The sequence below is a fragment of the Hesperophylax consimilis genome, chromosome 1 (genome assembly GCF_061612785.1).
Source record: "Hesperophylax consimilis isolate HC1 chromosome 1, BYU_Hcon_1.0, whole genome shotgun sequence".
In the NCBI taxonomy this organism is placed as follows: domain Eukaryota; kingdom Metazoa; phylum Arthropoda; class Insecta; order Trichoptera; family Limnephilidae; genus Hesperophylax; species Hesperophylax consimilis.
Window position 1 is genome coordinate 16,465,918 of NC_142836.1, and position 16,678 is coordinate 16,482,595.

General features: G+C 34.0%; 1 protein-coding gene across 3 annotated transcripts in view; it reads left to right on the forward strand.

Moving 5' to 3' along the window:
- The window catches only part of LOC149426362 (lachesin-like), a 184,497-nt gene that overhangs the window by 100,117 nt on the left and 67,702 nt on the right, over positions 1–16,678 (forward strand). For all 3 annotated transcript variants that reach the window (XM_089650856.1, XM_089650869.1, XM_089650862.1), the window contains exon 6: positions 7,678–7,806. In XM_089650856.1, coding sequence (XP_089506982.1) covers positions 7,678–7,806 — 129 coding nt within the window. The remainder of the gene's footprint in view (positions 1–7,677; positions 7,807–16,678) is intronic.

Below are 16,678 nucleotides of genomic sequence, written 5' to 3' on the forward strand. Positions count from 1 at the left end.
ATAATATTTATTCCTATCCAATTAAGTGTACTAGTAACGTTGGGAATTTAATGTAGATCAAAATTGCCTTCGAAGCATATCATTTGAACCAATATCTAAGAAGATATCATAGATTTAAAATTACACGCAACAACAAGGAAAGTTTCAAGAAGCTTCTTTGACCGATATAGTTTCAAAATATACACAATTACTTACATTAGGCTTTAAATTTATATAAACATTATTTTAATAATATCTTAGAAGATATCACAATTTTAAAAATCACTAAATCACTAAAAAATTACACAAATGCAGGAAACCATAAAATTGACAGCCGGTGGATCTTTTCCTAAAACTCACTTCTTATAAAAATGTTCGATGCTCACATCAACATTGAGTTGTAAAGTTCATTAAAACCAATCCAATACGTTACTAAATTTATAATTAAAGGTGCCGATGAAGCCACGTTCAGCAAACCATCACCAAATGAAGTGGAGAAATATCAATCTGGTCGTTACATTTGCAGCTCCGAAGCAGTATGGAGAATTTTTATCATTCAACAGGATAATTTTTATCATATATGAAGAGATATATTATCCTTCTATTTCTCTACAAATTTAATTTCCAAATAGAAAACTTGGGTAAATTTCATGCAGTCATGCAGTAATGGTTGAAGAGTTTTTACTCTTCAAACATGAAGTAATATTTTCAAAAGTATATTAGGCTTTAAATTTATATAAACATTATTTTAATAATATCTTAGAAGATATCACAATTTTAAAAATCACTAAATCACTAAAAAATTACACAAATGCAGGAAACCATAAAATTGACAGCCGGTGGATCTTTTCCTAAAACTCACTTCTTATAAAAATGTTCGATGCTCACATCAACATTGAGTTGTAAAGTTCATTAAAACCAATCCAATACGTTACTAAATTTATAATTAAAGGTGCCGATGAAGCCACGTTCAGCAAACCATCACCAAATGAAGTGGAGAAATATCAATCTGGTCGTTACATTTGCAGCTCCGAAGCAGTATGGAGAATTTTTATCATTCAACAGGATAATTTTTATCATATATGAAGAGATATATTATCCTTCTATTTCTCTACAAATTTAATTTCCAAATAGAAAACTTGGGTAAATTTCATGCAGTCATGCAGTAATGGTTGAAGAGTTTTTACTCTTCAAACATGAAGTAATATTTTCAAAAGTATAATTTTTTACGGATCTTTTAATTATAACATTAGTCCGCAACATCAGTTCCATTAATCACGACCAGCGGTAATAATTTTCTCCTTAAGTTAGTCCGTGGTTTCAATTTTAATACATTTTTTTTATTGGGACTTTCTTACATCATTTATAATTATTTAAATGTGTCGTGACGTCATAAGAAGTCTCTGTCTGTTTATTTCACTGTGTTGTTACTAATCCGCGGGATGGAAAACTAACAGAATTTTAAAAGTTATGTTTTCAGGACGGTTTCGCAAAAACAGACATACGACAAAGTTCCGATCTATTATACGTGGAATCAGACTGCCAAAACCTTCCAACGGAGAAAACAAGGTACTCCAGTTGACTGCTTTCATTGAGTTAAAAAAACTGATACTCTTGGGAGGGTGTATGTGGTTCATCCCAACAACAGCGAATGTTTCTACTTGAGAATGTTACTTATTTTATTTTTATTTTATTTTTATTTTATTTATTTGGGAAAATCAACAGATTATTTACATATATAAGAATAAACTAAATAATATAGATAAAATCCAATAACAGATTTTCACTTAAAATTATAATAATAATAAAAAATATTAAAACAAGAAACTAAGGGTTCTGTACCCGTGGCCTGAGAAATTTACAAAAAATACAAAATTGTAAATAATAAATAAAAAATAATAACAGATCTAGGAACACAAATAATATACTAATAACCAGCTAAATTTCAAAAATTTAAATTTAACTGATATACTAATAACCAACTAAAATTCAAAACAAAATGTATTGTAAAATTTCAACACAGCAGCAATCAATAACACTACACAATAGCAATAATAACAATATAATAAATGTATACCTACAACTAAATTGAACACATGATGTTGAAAAAGCCCAACATCTTTTGCACACATCAAAACTCTACAAGCAGTTACTTATAGTACCTATCAAGCAGAATTCAAAGCAATAGGTCTCTTGAACGATGACTCTGATTGGGACAACCCATTATCAGAAGTTTATATTTGCAGTTCAGCTAGGTCATTTTTTTGCCACTATCGCAAGTTTGTCAAGTGACCGACTATGTAATATTATGGAATAAATTTAAAGAAAATATGGCTGAAGACATTTTAATTCGGCGACGGCGAGAGTTAATAGCAGATGGCATACAATATAATCCAAACATCTTTGACAAAGCATAATTTAAATTAAATAAAATAGTATTATTACTTTCGGGTAAACCTATTAAGAATTTGGACTACCAATGACAACTTATACACAAGAGAAACGTCCTGTTATTAATAAAAAGTTTTGATTGATAACAATAAAAACATAAACGATAGTATTAAAAAGTTGTAGCTCAAGATTAACATCGACTAAAGTGTACGGTGCATTATTAACACCGATTGATAGGAATGATGGAAAAAAAATTTCCCTTGTTGCTCCAAAAGGCAAGTGAATTTTTGCTCTTAGCCAAAGTCAGATCAACTGATAAAATTACATTAGCCATCGCATCTTCTGGCACTGCAACTACGCTTTTAAAAGGAGACCTAATCGTACACACGACATTCTAGCTACAAATTTCTACTGATGATACTAACAGCGTTTGTAGTATTTCAATTGTAGTAAGCAATACTGGAAGATTGATGCATGGCTGCTCATTACATTTTGGCATGAAGTTAACATGTCGAACAAGACATCCGTGGAAGCACTAGAAAAAACAGTGCGCGATTTAAAAAATAACGAATTTATTTTCTCAGGTGAATTTCGTCAAATCATACTGGTTGTAACGAGGGGGATACGTGCTGATGAAATTAATGATTTAATTAAAATTCCTACCTTTGGCCATATTTTAATAGTTTAAAACTTAAAACCAACATTAGAGTTTCATTGTCTAGAGATAAAAACAGGCTTCAGAGTTGTTTTATGGTGATTTATTTTTGGGGAATTATTCGGCATAATACCCCTAAAATAAAATACTAAAATACTTTTGGCTGTGAAAATATAAAATCATATCCTAAGATTTGTTATTCGAAAATGGTAATGGGCAGCTACCACAAGACAATGGAATAGTTAATCTCGACAATGAAATCCTTTGGTTTTTGGTAAATAACCTTTAAGAATTAGTAAGGTTTATCCCAAAATTATTAATAACCAAAGTTATAAGACTATACCTTGGTTGAAGGAGTGCATTTCTGTAACGTACTAAAGAACAAGTAAACTTAAAAATTATATTACGAAATTGAATTGAATTTTTTTTTTAAACTACATGTTGTAAATTAGGTCCTTTATATATTATAATAATATTACGAAATTCGTAATACATATTTAAAAATATATATTTTACGATGTTATTTTTCTAACTTTCATTCGTCTTTTTTCTTCTTCTGTGATTCAATGAAGCTGACTTCTTACTCACGGGAGTCGGTTTTCGGCAATTATTGGCACAGCTTCTGTGTGGTGTCTGTCCGAGATTACAGCGCGCCCAGGAAGTGCCTGCGAGCACTCTCGGGGGGGGTGTTATTTGATGAGATAAAGACCAGATCGACGATAAAGGAATGCGAATTATTGCTTCTAATCTACCTATCGAGAGCCACCACCCATTTAACTTTCCACGCGATCTGGATCTTAGCATACATCATTGTTTTACCAAGGCAAATATTAGTACTCACTGAAGAGCCATTCTATTATAAGTAATTGTAATTAAACTTTTTTTCTATTTTACTTTTGTTTTTCCTAGTTAACTATTTTTTCCTAGTTAAGTATTTTAGAGAATGGCACAGCTCCTGTACAACTTCATTGTTTAAAGCGGGTGCCTCTAAAATACAACTAGACTACAGCATCTCTCATTTAAACAGAACATGGAGGAATTTCAGTAGAATTTCTTCACTGCAGTATAACTTGTTCAAAAATTTGTATTTTAGGGTATGCACTTTTGTGTTTTATTTTGTTTAATTGCATTACCAACGTCAAGTTAACACAACGTAAGACCTTTCGAATTGGGTGACCGAATAACTCATCAAATGACAATTCAACACACCTATAAAAAGTGTTATAAATTTATGAAAAGTGATGAAACAAAAACTTGGTTACATACGTATCTATTGAACCTAGTTTTTGTTTCATCACTTTTAATGACTTTATATCACCTTTAAAAGGTGTTTTGAATTGTCATTTTGAGGAGTTAACATGGAACCTTCGTATTATTATACTATTCAGGAATCGAAAATGTAAGAAATACTCTTACTGTAAATAACTACTACACGGAGAAAACCTACTTGCTGATAAAAAAATATTGCTAATTTATTCAAAATCTATTCAATTTAATCTTAATCCTGTTAAAAATCGGATAGCAGACCATTAACGAAAGAATTGAATAAACTTTTAGTAAAATACCAATGCTTGTCACGATGTCGTGTCACACTTTTGCATGTCGTCATTATTTATTGTTAAAACAAACGCAGGTGCATGAAGTTTTACAATATTATTACGAATTTCATAAAAGTTTATTAATAAGCGGCCTGCAGTTTGGTTTAAGACCGGATTACCAATAATTTCAAGAGATTTTTAGTAAATCAGCAACACTCATTTTTCTCCTTGTACTACAAAAAATATATAGGTTCATAATACCAAAACGATTGTCGCATTCTTCATAATATGATACATTCTGTTAAGGCGAAGCTTAATGCCAAATCACTATTTTGATTAATCTTTATAACGAATTGGTGTAAAATATGAATTTCAAAAAAAATTGTTTTAGATAAATTGAAGGTTTTCCTATCGCTTCGCTTGAGTAGAATAAAAATAAATTACTCAATAAAAAATATAAATGCAAACTACTAAAAAAAATTTTTTTTTAAAGAAATGAATGAACGCGTCAAGGAAACAACTTTTAAAATATAAATTATTATAGCCAAAATTATCTGTGACAGTTTCATTTGATTATTTTTTTTTCTTTCTTAAAAAATTATTTACAAAATAAATAAAAACCAGTTTTTTGCTTGAAATCGAACGTGTCTAGACTCCTTTTGTCAAGCGATTTTATTGCCTATTACCTACGATATAAAGTAAACCAAGAATATACACATTTTTGGCTTGTAGCTTCCTCTTAAATAAAGCTTGCATGATACAATTGAAAATGTATCTCGTAAGTTATTTTGAATTTTACAGATAGATCCTACCAAAGATTTTCGTATGATGTGGGCAAAGAAAAACTATAAAATAAAACAAACGCAAAGATCAGAACTGTTTTTTTTTTTGAAAAACTTAACCAAAAAGGTCAATACTCGAAAATAATAATTGAGCCCGGTTAACGTGCCACTTGAAAGGCACTCAGGCACAAACGGAGATAAATAAAAGCTGGTGTTTGTCAACAAGCTTTGACGAGGAACCTTCCGTTTAGGCAGGCATACGGAGACGTATCCGCTTGAGATATTTCTTGTGACAATATCACGTTATACGCATTTTTTGTCGTTTAAAAAAGACCTCTGGCGCAGAAAAGGATATCACGTAGACGCGTATGTTTTTTATAAGCCGCTCATCGCTCACTCACTTTTCCCAACCATAACAGCTTCATATATCTTTTTTTATTTCGTCGACTAGGCTTCTCTTCACGCCGCAATAATTTCTTGTCATTTGCGGTTACGCCAGTTAAACACATTGTTGTTGAACAGCATGAGAAACTTTCCAAAGTAAATCTATAACGTTATTTTTCTAGGGAACGTCTTCCCGTGTAGTAAAGATACTTAAGAGGGAATCTTTTCGGAAATAAAATGCTGGTGAAATGTTTCGAGAAGAACGACTGCCATTTCTCCGAGGAAAGCCAGTAGCACGGTGATCGGGAAGCCAATAACAAAATGTTTCTTAAAATAATTGAGTGAAATCACTAGTGATTTAGTTAATGACTAGAGATAATCTGCGGAACAGCTGAACACACAATGATTACTTTATTGTGGGATAATAAACGAATTTGCTGATAAAAGCTTCAGACAGTGGTTTGGTTAGAAAGATATGCGACTTATTTGGAAAAGTTGTAAAACGTTTTCAGAACGGTAACAGCACATATCCGTTGTATAATGTTATTCTTTACAATGAAAGCGGTACACCGCGGTACCTACTAACACGAACATTTTAATTTTAAAAGCTTTATGCGGAGTGCTTGAAATGAAAAAAAAATATTTACGCTTTTAAAACATTAGTCATGTTATAGAAATCTGTTTTCTGGAACAGGGTTGAAAACTGAATAGGTTTTTTTCGTCTAGAAATCCCAGACCTACATATCTGTTGTGAGCTCGCTACTTAGTTTTCATCACAAGCGATGAAACATTAAAATTTTAATTTAACGATTTAAATAAAACATCCTTTTTTGTTACAAATTCAACAAGAAAAAATATTTTACATAAAACCTGTAAATCACCATAAAACATGTAAATGCGGGCATCATCAGCAAGGTTGAGTACCCGTTTAGGCCCACATCATTATTAGGCCCGGTTGTTTCGCCTAAATTCAAATATAACATTGTCATCAAGTGGCCATTCAGCGCCAATTTGTTTTTTTGACATTTGAAATGTCCCCATTAAACGCCAATTCTAAGTTCATTTCAGATTTGGAACATATTATGATCAACAAAACAATTAATATTTTACTAAGCTTTTCAGGTGTTAAAAAATATATAAAATATGTAACACTACCTAGGCCGATAGGACGATCATCAGAGATCACAAGTTCAGGCCATCTCTCATGTATTATTAATTATACACTCAAACTAACATACCATTTTTTGGCAACAAAGTTAAGCACAAGATTACGAAATTACCTTAAATCTATTGCATGGAACGATTGTATTAGTTTAAAGTAAATCGGCCTTTCCGCTATGTATGGGTGATCACCCACACACCGGACGACGGCCCGTCTCTTTACTCCCACAGCTGAAGTCCACGGCTTTCTGAACTGAAGTGACGACTGTGACGAGTTCTCCCAACTCAAGTGCAATCCCGCTATATGTTCCCGCATTCCCTCCCGTTTCGTCTCTCCCCCTCTTATTTCCCCCGTCCGTAGTTAATCATCCTTTTTATGGGCATGATTTTTGCGTTAGCGCTTACTGCTGTTTATCGTGGATCACCATATAAGGTGATTCTTCTGATTGCACGTGAACAAGGCATGTTTTACACTATGTTGTTTCGTGATCGATATTGTAGTGTATCCTCCATAATTTGTAGTCGTGGGGATTCCGAATCAACGGAGGATATTGGCAACTCATAACACAGCTTATTCGGATCTGATAGAATGCTGAAACGCACAGGCGTTTAACAGGAATCTTTCAAATTTCCATAAAACAAAATGGCGCTGAATAGACATTTGATGATAATCTTACCTTTGAATTTCTGAGAAACAATCAAGCCTTTATAATACTTGAAAGTGTAAATAAATTGTAATAAAAAAAATTCTTCTTATAGTGGTAATAATAACATTTTATAATTGCAGTAACAGTCCACGAGGGTGAGCAGCTCAATTTGGCGCGGATCAGCAGAACGGAGATGGGTGCATACCTCTGCATAGCCACCAACGGAGTGCCGCCCTCTGTCTCTAAGAGGATCATCGTTGATGTAGAATGTGAGTTCATTGCTTCTTTACATGATATGCTTTGTATTCACCTGATGTTTGTTTCAGAGGGAAGTGTTTATAAAATAATAATTCTTTCAAACACGTTTGTTTTGGAAAACCAACGCTTTGTTGTCCCCATTAAAAAAGCACTTATTAAGTTATGCAAAATGCAATTTGTATTGTTTAAACACAAATGAGCAAAGCATAAGGCAGCAAATTTGAAAGTGGTTTGTTAAGATGCATTAACAAAATAGGAGACTTATAAAACATAAATGCCCAAAGAGTAACAAATGACAGTTCGTTTTCTTCTCCTAAATATCCATGAAAGTTTAATTTTAAACCGATTTCAGTACAAAATTACACGGGCGTTAATTACACGTACAAATAAGTATTACACGCAGGGGCGGATCAGTCAGCATTTCAGCATTGGAGGTTGCGCACTACTTTCCTACGGCGTTCTAAGGAAACTGATGGTGTCCTCCTTAACCGTACACCACAGGACTCTTTTTTTATTTATAAAGGAAGCTACTTTTTATAAAAATGACTCTAGACCCCCAATGTCCAGGCATACAGAATTAGTAAGCAGTAAGCGAGTGCGTACATGTTCTTAGTTGCATAAGAACATGTACGCACCCCCCCCCCCCTCTCCTCTGCTGAGCTACTCTGGGACCCCCTTGCAGTTCCATCTTTACCCTACGGGCATGCGGAGCACGAGCCAAGGTCGCCCGACCTAAGCGTGCTCTGGAACTCATGCCCAATATCAGGTCCACTGAGAGTGGAGTTGTGAAGGAAGGAATAAATTATCGGGATGTTCCGATAAATCCCGAGCAACGCCCTTGAGATGATTTTGTTAAGAAAACGGCGCTAAACTAATAATAATCACATTATTATCAATTACACACCTACAATAAATTGAAAGATTACTTAAAACATATGTTGTCTCAATAATATTGTTGTCATGCACGGCTGTACTTAAAACCACGATATGAAATAAGTTATTTTAGGCATGATATAGGGGACGCTATGGAAATTATTTGCATTGAGGACACACGATTTGGATATTAATACATCCAATTTTCAATAGGGCCACCAACTCCTCACTACTGTCTTTCCGAAAACTAAAAACTTAAGCATTTGTTTTGCTCTCCGACCTAGAAAAAAATTAGCCTGTTGCGCTTTTTCTGTGTTTTGAGAATTTAATTAAATTCATGCTTCACTCTCTTCTCTCACAACAGATATATACAAAAATTGGGGTTACCATGTAAATGTGAACGTGAACACTTTTCCGTGACGTGAAAAGTTATAACAAAATTTTCATTCCCTTCGCTCTCTTCACTTATCTACTCCAGTTGTTGATGCCATAGTACCAAAGGCTCCGAGATTATTGAGAAACTGGGACTAATGTGCGGTATTTACTATTCTGTAAGGTCTTTTAATGTCTTTATAGGTAATTAGCTAAACTTTTATTTTACCTTTCCTTTCTTGAAAATATGTTTTCATTCCACAATAATTCAAAATAATAACAAGGACAAGAAGGCATATAAATATTTTGAAACTGAAAAATCTTGTTTTTTTAGAGCAATGTGGGACATACATCGAAAAATTGGGAATTTGCCATGTCAAACTGTTAGCTTAGTGAATATCGAAGTTACGAAGACGCTGGAACTTTTGAAATAATTCCTAGTTTTTTTTAAATATATAGGTATCTTTAAATTGGGTACATTTTGGCCAGCGTAAGCTCGGGGGTTTTGCAAATTGGCCAAAATGTGGCCAATACCTACAGTGTTTAGGTTTATAGAGCTAGTCAAATACGCACCAATTTCTCGTCGGAACGTGTTCCACTATTAGAACACGATAAGTGGTGCACGTAGACCGGATTTGCTAGTTTTTTTAGTAAGAGAGTCGGGAGTGGGTAAATTAGAGGTAAAAAAGTTGAAACTTTTTTTTCACTTCCTCTCTCATGTACCTGTCTTCAATGTTTAAATTAAATTTTATGAGGTGTGTAATTCTAGTAGGTGTAATTCTCTCCAAGCGTAATATGGTCCATATGTGATTCCGTCCATGTATAATTCTGGTAGTGTAATATTGGTGGGTGAAATTCACGCCTGTCTAATTTCGTCATGTACCTGACCCTTTTAAACCACAAGAAAATGGTTATGTTTTAACAAAATTTAATTTTCTAACAAAATTATATGTTTAAACCTTTCTTTTGAAAGTTCAAGAAATAATAAATGTTTGTTACGGTGGCTGTAAGAGTAATAACACTTAATACCTTACCAAAGTCAGTCTTGAAGTTTAACCATTAACTAAGTACGTACGTTGTGTATTTATTAACATAATTAATTAATTCAACTAATTGGGTGGTATATTTTTCCAGATCTATAGTATCTAGTGCATATAATAAATGTGTTATATTTCATTATCAAGACAAATATTGAATTGTTCTCCTCAGCGACCTAGCCGATTAAAAAAAATAATATTATAATCAATATTCTGTGTAAACTCATATATTCGAAAGGCTAGCGTATCAATCAAATCATTTCTAAGAGAATTTTGCTAAAATATCTAGCGAAAATCAGTATAATAAAATAATTATAAAATATTCACATGGATTCTTAAACATACTTTATATCGTAAAAATTTTTCGGATAACATCATGAAAACATTCCCGATGCGTCCGGAACAACTACGCATTGTTCGTTTATCAGAATTTTCCAACAGAAAACGGCTGTATCAAAGTTTAGAATATTTTGTTTCATAATAAGAGAAGATTAAAACAATAGATGCCCAACAAAGTTTTATCTGGATTGTTCCATGGAATAATCTAGACTCTCTCGCGCAAGTCTTCTTTTCGTTGATAAACGTCGCTTCGGTTTGCTATTGAAAGTTTCCAATTTCCAGCTTCACAACAGGTAGCAGGTAGCCATGACAATTAAACAAACCATGAATATGACAAAAGGTTGGTCATAGCAGTGCCGCTGACAGTCCATCATCGGACAACGTGTTCTCTGTCCCGTATCGTTTTCAACTAAAAAGCCGAGGGCCCAATAGAGTTGTTATATAAGAGCTAACCATTTTGTTAGTGCGATTGTCGGAACGGAATAAAGACCCATCTCATCCCATTGGATCATTTCGCAGGTGAAACCTGTCACAGCCAGAGCCCGCGGGGAGGGGATCCCCCTGAAAACAATATGAACCCTCTCTAACCGTAACCGGAACTGGAGTCAACCTAAAACAATCGCTCCTACGCTCCAATTATTACTGTCTCATTGTTGATCAGCCAGAGTAAGTTTACAAAAAGAAAACACATTCACCTCCGTGGAAATGCAGAAATTTTACTTTTGTTCTTATTGTAGCGTGAGAGTGTTAAGTAAATAAAAAAATTTATTAAAGTGAGCATTTTCTATATGAAAACATATCTAGGTTAACAAATTCAGTAAGTTTTTTTTTATAATTTCGATCTTTAGTTTTGCATATTTTTCTCAATTGGTTATGGCTTTAGCAACACATTTATTAAATAATTTTTCAACAAAATCTAATCGTATCAATTAATATTACTGTTGTTAATAATATACTCATGGTGCTGTATTATATACAGGGTTTTCCAATAAGAGGTGTTATTTTGAAAAGCCCGCTATTTCGGTAGATGTTACTTTTGAAGCTGTCATTTTTCGACATTTGACAAGTAAAAACTACGTCATTAATAAAAATGTAACGATACACGCTTCAACAACGCATTGAAATTATTAAAGTTCACTTTAGTTAATCAAATGCAAATCATCTTGAGTGATGAGGCCCATTTCCACCTCGGTGGCTTCGTCAACAAGCAAAATTGTCGCATCTGGGGCTCGGAAAACCCAAGAGTTATTGTTGAAAAGCCTCTCTATTCTCAACGTGTGACTGTTTTCTGGGGTTTATGGTCCGGCGGAGTCATTGGATCTTACTTTTTTGAAAATGAGGCTGGAACAAAAGTTACGGTGAATCGATTGCGCTATCGAGAGATGATCAATGATTTTTTATGGCCGGAATTAGATGATATTGATCTGGACACCGTTTACTTTCAACAAGATGGCGCTACGTGCCACACAAGCAACGAAACCATTGATCTTTTACGATTGAATATCAAAATAACACCTCTTATTGGAAAACCCTGTATTATTTTATCATACTATTTTATTTTATCATTAAGTCAAACATTAAAAGATTGTCAATTGGGTAATTTTTCTCATACCTAATAATGATTACACAACAGAACTTGTTTACAAATAAACATTTTTTTTATTAATTGTAAAATAATAGCATTGAATGTATACAAGAAAAATCTTAATTAAGATAGCTGGACACTTTATTTAAAACATGCGAACACCTTATCATCCGTTTTTTATTGAGGTGTTCACAAAACACTGCTACTGACATATTTACATTCAGTTACTGATTATGAACCTTTTTTGTATTACTGGAACTTATTATCTATTAAATATAAATAATATATTCATACCTATATATCTATATACACAATAAAATGTATTGTAGGTATATACGAGAACATAAATATATAAATATTTGTACGGATATATTCCGGCGAAACCACCCAGCCGTGGCTTAGTTTCTAAACATTTATAGGGTAAATGGAGTTAGACAATTAATAATTTAGTGGACCTATAGGAAATTCTATAGGTTTAATTTTATTATTGTTAATACTATCGCCGTTGGCAAAAGTTCGCTTACTGAACGTTTCGAGCAGACCGCGACCTCCCCGAAGCGGGCGGGAGAGAGCAAAAGGCGGGGTAGGAAGGAAAACGAGGAAGGAAGGAAAAGTAGGTAAGGAAGGCTTCAGTAGCTAGTGACTGTAGCGGGGAGCAACGGGAAGGGTCGCGGGTTAAAACTAAGAACATTAGACAGCTACTCAGTTTAACAACCTGGGCGCGCCGAGGTGTCTATTGGGATTACCGAACACAATCTGCCAGTCTCTGTACTTCCGACATGACGTAACAAAACCTACAAAGTCCGCCCTACCCCCTACAAGGATCCGGGCGGCACATCACTAAGAAAGATCAAACAAGCTCAAGCCACGGAGAAGAAAAGGAGTCAAGATTAAGTCCATAACCTGTAAAACATGCAGAACAAAAGCGCTGTTTTACTGTGAGCCGAACGTTTGGGTTGATTGTTGATGACGTGCGAACAAAACGTTATCCGCAAACCCGGTTCATAAACGAGGCCGTAACACCTTGCCAAGTATTAACAACTTCTTGCTTTTTAATGAGTTGTCACCGCTCACCACGTGTGTTCTGTGTACTTAGACTACTTTTCACTATAATGTACCGGTTTACTAATATCTGGTCCCTAATCTCGATGACACTTTTTCGATTGTTTCAGTGCCCACCATTATTCACGATCGAATTTTGATGGCAAGCTTGTAATAAAGTTTGGTTAAATTTAACGAGACTTGTGCAGAAAATTACATTCAGCAATTATCATAAAGCTAACTTTTTTAATTAATCAAAATGTTAAGGTAAATTAATGTTATGAAAACAGCGAATATTATAACTATGCTTTGCGGGTACTTTTATAATTACCTAATAAAAAAAATATTATTAAAAGAGAAAAATAATGCATTCTAGTCAGATGTTCGACAGTCATATACCTACAGGTTACAATGAATAATTTGTAATTAGTAAATTATGATAGCCGAACAAAAGTCTGTATTCTAAGTAGTTCATGAAACCCATTCCAAAGTTTAAATTGCCAATATATCTTCGTTTACCCATGGACCAGGCTAATTGGTATATCTTTATTGCGCGTCAAATTCTGAACCATCTTTCTGAAACAAATCATTATTTTAATATAAATAAGTGTTTAAGAATTTTTGCACAGACTAGATATTGTTTTAATAAATTATTAACAACATGATTTATTATTCCATTAATTATGATTGTTTTAATTTATTGCATCTACAAAAACCCATTTTTTCCTGGTTTAGATTAATACGAAATCAAAAAACGTGTTTGAATTCTGTGTTATTAAAATCATGTTACATATTATCGGTGTTAATTCATACACTCCGATAGATCAGGGGTGAGGCTCTCGAACACTTTTGGTGCAGCCTGCTGACCACAAATAATATGCTTTTCGAACGCGAGACGTTTTGCTTTCACGATGTTATAGACAATATTACAAAACACAGAGATAGGTATAATATAGCTGACAGGTTCCACACCTAGGTTACTAAAAATCAGTTAAGATATATATAAATAGGGGATTCAACATCCTGTTAAATTAAATTTAATCGTATTATTGTACTAATAAGTAATTGTGTGCTGCACAAATCGGAGGAAACCATTTTCGTGTTCTGGGCTTAGTTTATTATTCGGGGACTTGCACAAAGATTTCAGTTGCAACTTAAAATTTAAATTACGGACTCATCTGTAGAAACAACTCAAGGGAAACCATTCTTGCGTTTGGAGTGCAGTTATACATTCCTAGTGGTAGATTAATTCGTTAACATGGCGTATGAGGTTATAATAACTATATCGCGGATTCCGAAATCCCCCCCCCTCACGCCTAAATCTATGTGCGATTCGATGGAGCGTAGTTGGTAAGAACCCCTTGAGTAAATTAATAAAATAACTTAATTTGCAGGTTATTTCACTTGTTATTATTTACATTCATAAAATTATCGAATTTGTTTGGTATTATTTTGCCGGTATCCCTGAAAACCCATACAAGAGAGTACAATCAGGCAAGCTAGGTAGGTATCTGAAATAATAATAATATTTGTGTGATTTGAATAGCGCCGTTTTTGTGCAAAATCACCTCAAAAGCGCTGTATATTATACGTTTCTACAGTGATCTATGTTATTGCTAACTATATATGGTATGGATACCATGATATGGATAGTAAATGAGATGCACACAAGATTGGTTTTTTACGTTTTTTTTTTTTTTTTTTTTTCTTTTTTTTTATGACTGGTTTATATTTTTCTGAAAAAGTTATTCGTGACTTAGGCATTGAGAAAAGAGGAACGATATTTGACAACTCTGTGCAACTACTGGCTTACGCTGATGATATCGACAAAATTGCGAAAAATCCCGATGATTTACAAGACGCCTTCATAAATCTTGAAAGTTCTGCCAAAAATATGGGTCTTGTAGTAAACCAGCAGAAGACCAAATATATGGCCGTAGGATGTACCCAACAAACCCCATCTCTCGTATGTGGAAGCCAAAATTTTGAAACGGTACCAAGATTCACATACCTGGGCTCCCTTATAACAAACAATAACAACACTACAGAGGAGATCCAGAAGCGCATCGTGAATGCAAACCGCTGCTATTTCCGCCTACAAAAACAAATTAAATCCAGACTGCTTTCCAGAACCACCAAGGTATTATTGTAAAAAACACTAATTAGACCAGTGCTTACTTACGCAGCCGAGACGTGGGTTCTAACTAAGAAGAATGAGCGAGCACTGGATGTTTTTGAAAGGAAAATTTTGAGGCGCATCTTCGGGCCGTTTCTAGAAAATGGATTTTGGCGCAGACGTTATAACAATGAGCTCTATACTATGTTTAAGGAGCTAAACGTCACAAAGTTCATAAAACTGGGAAGACTTCGGTGGCTAGGTCATGTGGAGAGAATGACCAAGCATCAAGAACCAAAGTCCCTGCTGAGCTCAAGACCGATAGGGAGAAGGAGCCTGGGAAGGCCAAGGTTAAGATGGAGCGACAACGTCCTCAAAGATTTGTCTGCCTTGGAGCTTCGAAACTGGAGAGAGCTGGCGCGGGACCGAGATGAGTGGAGGAAGACTCTTGAGGAGGCCAAGACCCACCAGGGGTTGTAGAGCCAAAAGTGATGATGATGATATTTTTCTATCGGACATATTATTGAAAATAAAAGTTAAACAATATATTCGTCACTGTGTGGTCTTGGAGAAAAATGAAAAAAAGATTTATTTTATTATCAAGATTTATGCTGTTTGTTTTCTTCCTCAATGGGTAAAATATTTAGAAAGGATATTAATTTCATGCAAATATAATTTTTTTTAATGTATTCAAATAAAGTGAATGAAGTAGATAAACACATGCCTAATCTGATGAATAAAATATAGTCAAAATAAAATGTAGTATGTTACGTTGTAAAATAAAAGAAGAGTACAAATTTGAAACACACATCCTATCCGGTGGCGTGGTGGAATTGGGTATTTTTGCCGAATATTCCGAAACGTATCCAACTGGCTACAACTTCATTATTACGTAGATAACACTACCGGCTTATCATTTTACATTTTTTGTTAATGAAATTTTGTTTATTTTTGCTACCGGTCTCGACAAAACCGTCTCTTTAACTTTTCTTTTGTAAGTTCAAATTTAAATTTTTATTTTATTATTATGTTAAGTTAACTTATACGTATTTTTTTAAATGCCGTTATTGTAAAGCTGCACATCTTGACACAGGAATGGCCTAGTGAGATGTGCAGATTACGTTTTTTTATGTTTAAAAACTATTTTTTATTAATAAATAAATGTCAATGGCACACGAATAAAAACGAACATGTCGTTTTGATGGCAAATTGAAAATGCCACGTTTTAAATCGTTGTCGAAAATTTATTCGTCAACATAAAAATACCTTCATTATACAAAAATTTTTTTTGAAGGGCGAAAAAAACAGTGAAAATACCCTACCGTACGAGTAGTACTACTGGTACCAGAAGCTTCCTACTATACTCTGTCATACTGGTGATGGTGGTGGGAGCTGGCGGAAACAGACCTGGCATTAGATTAATTGAAATTTATTTGCAAAAGAGAATACAATTTCCGAACGTCTACCGCCGACGATATTTGAATGTAATCCGAGCACGTTCCCATCGAAAAATAATCCAC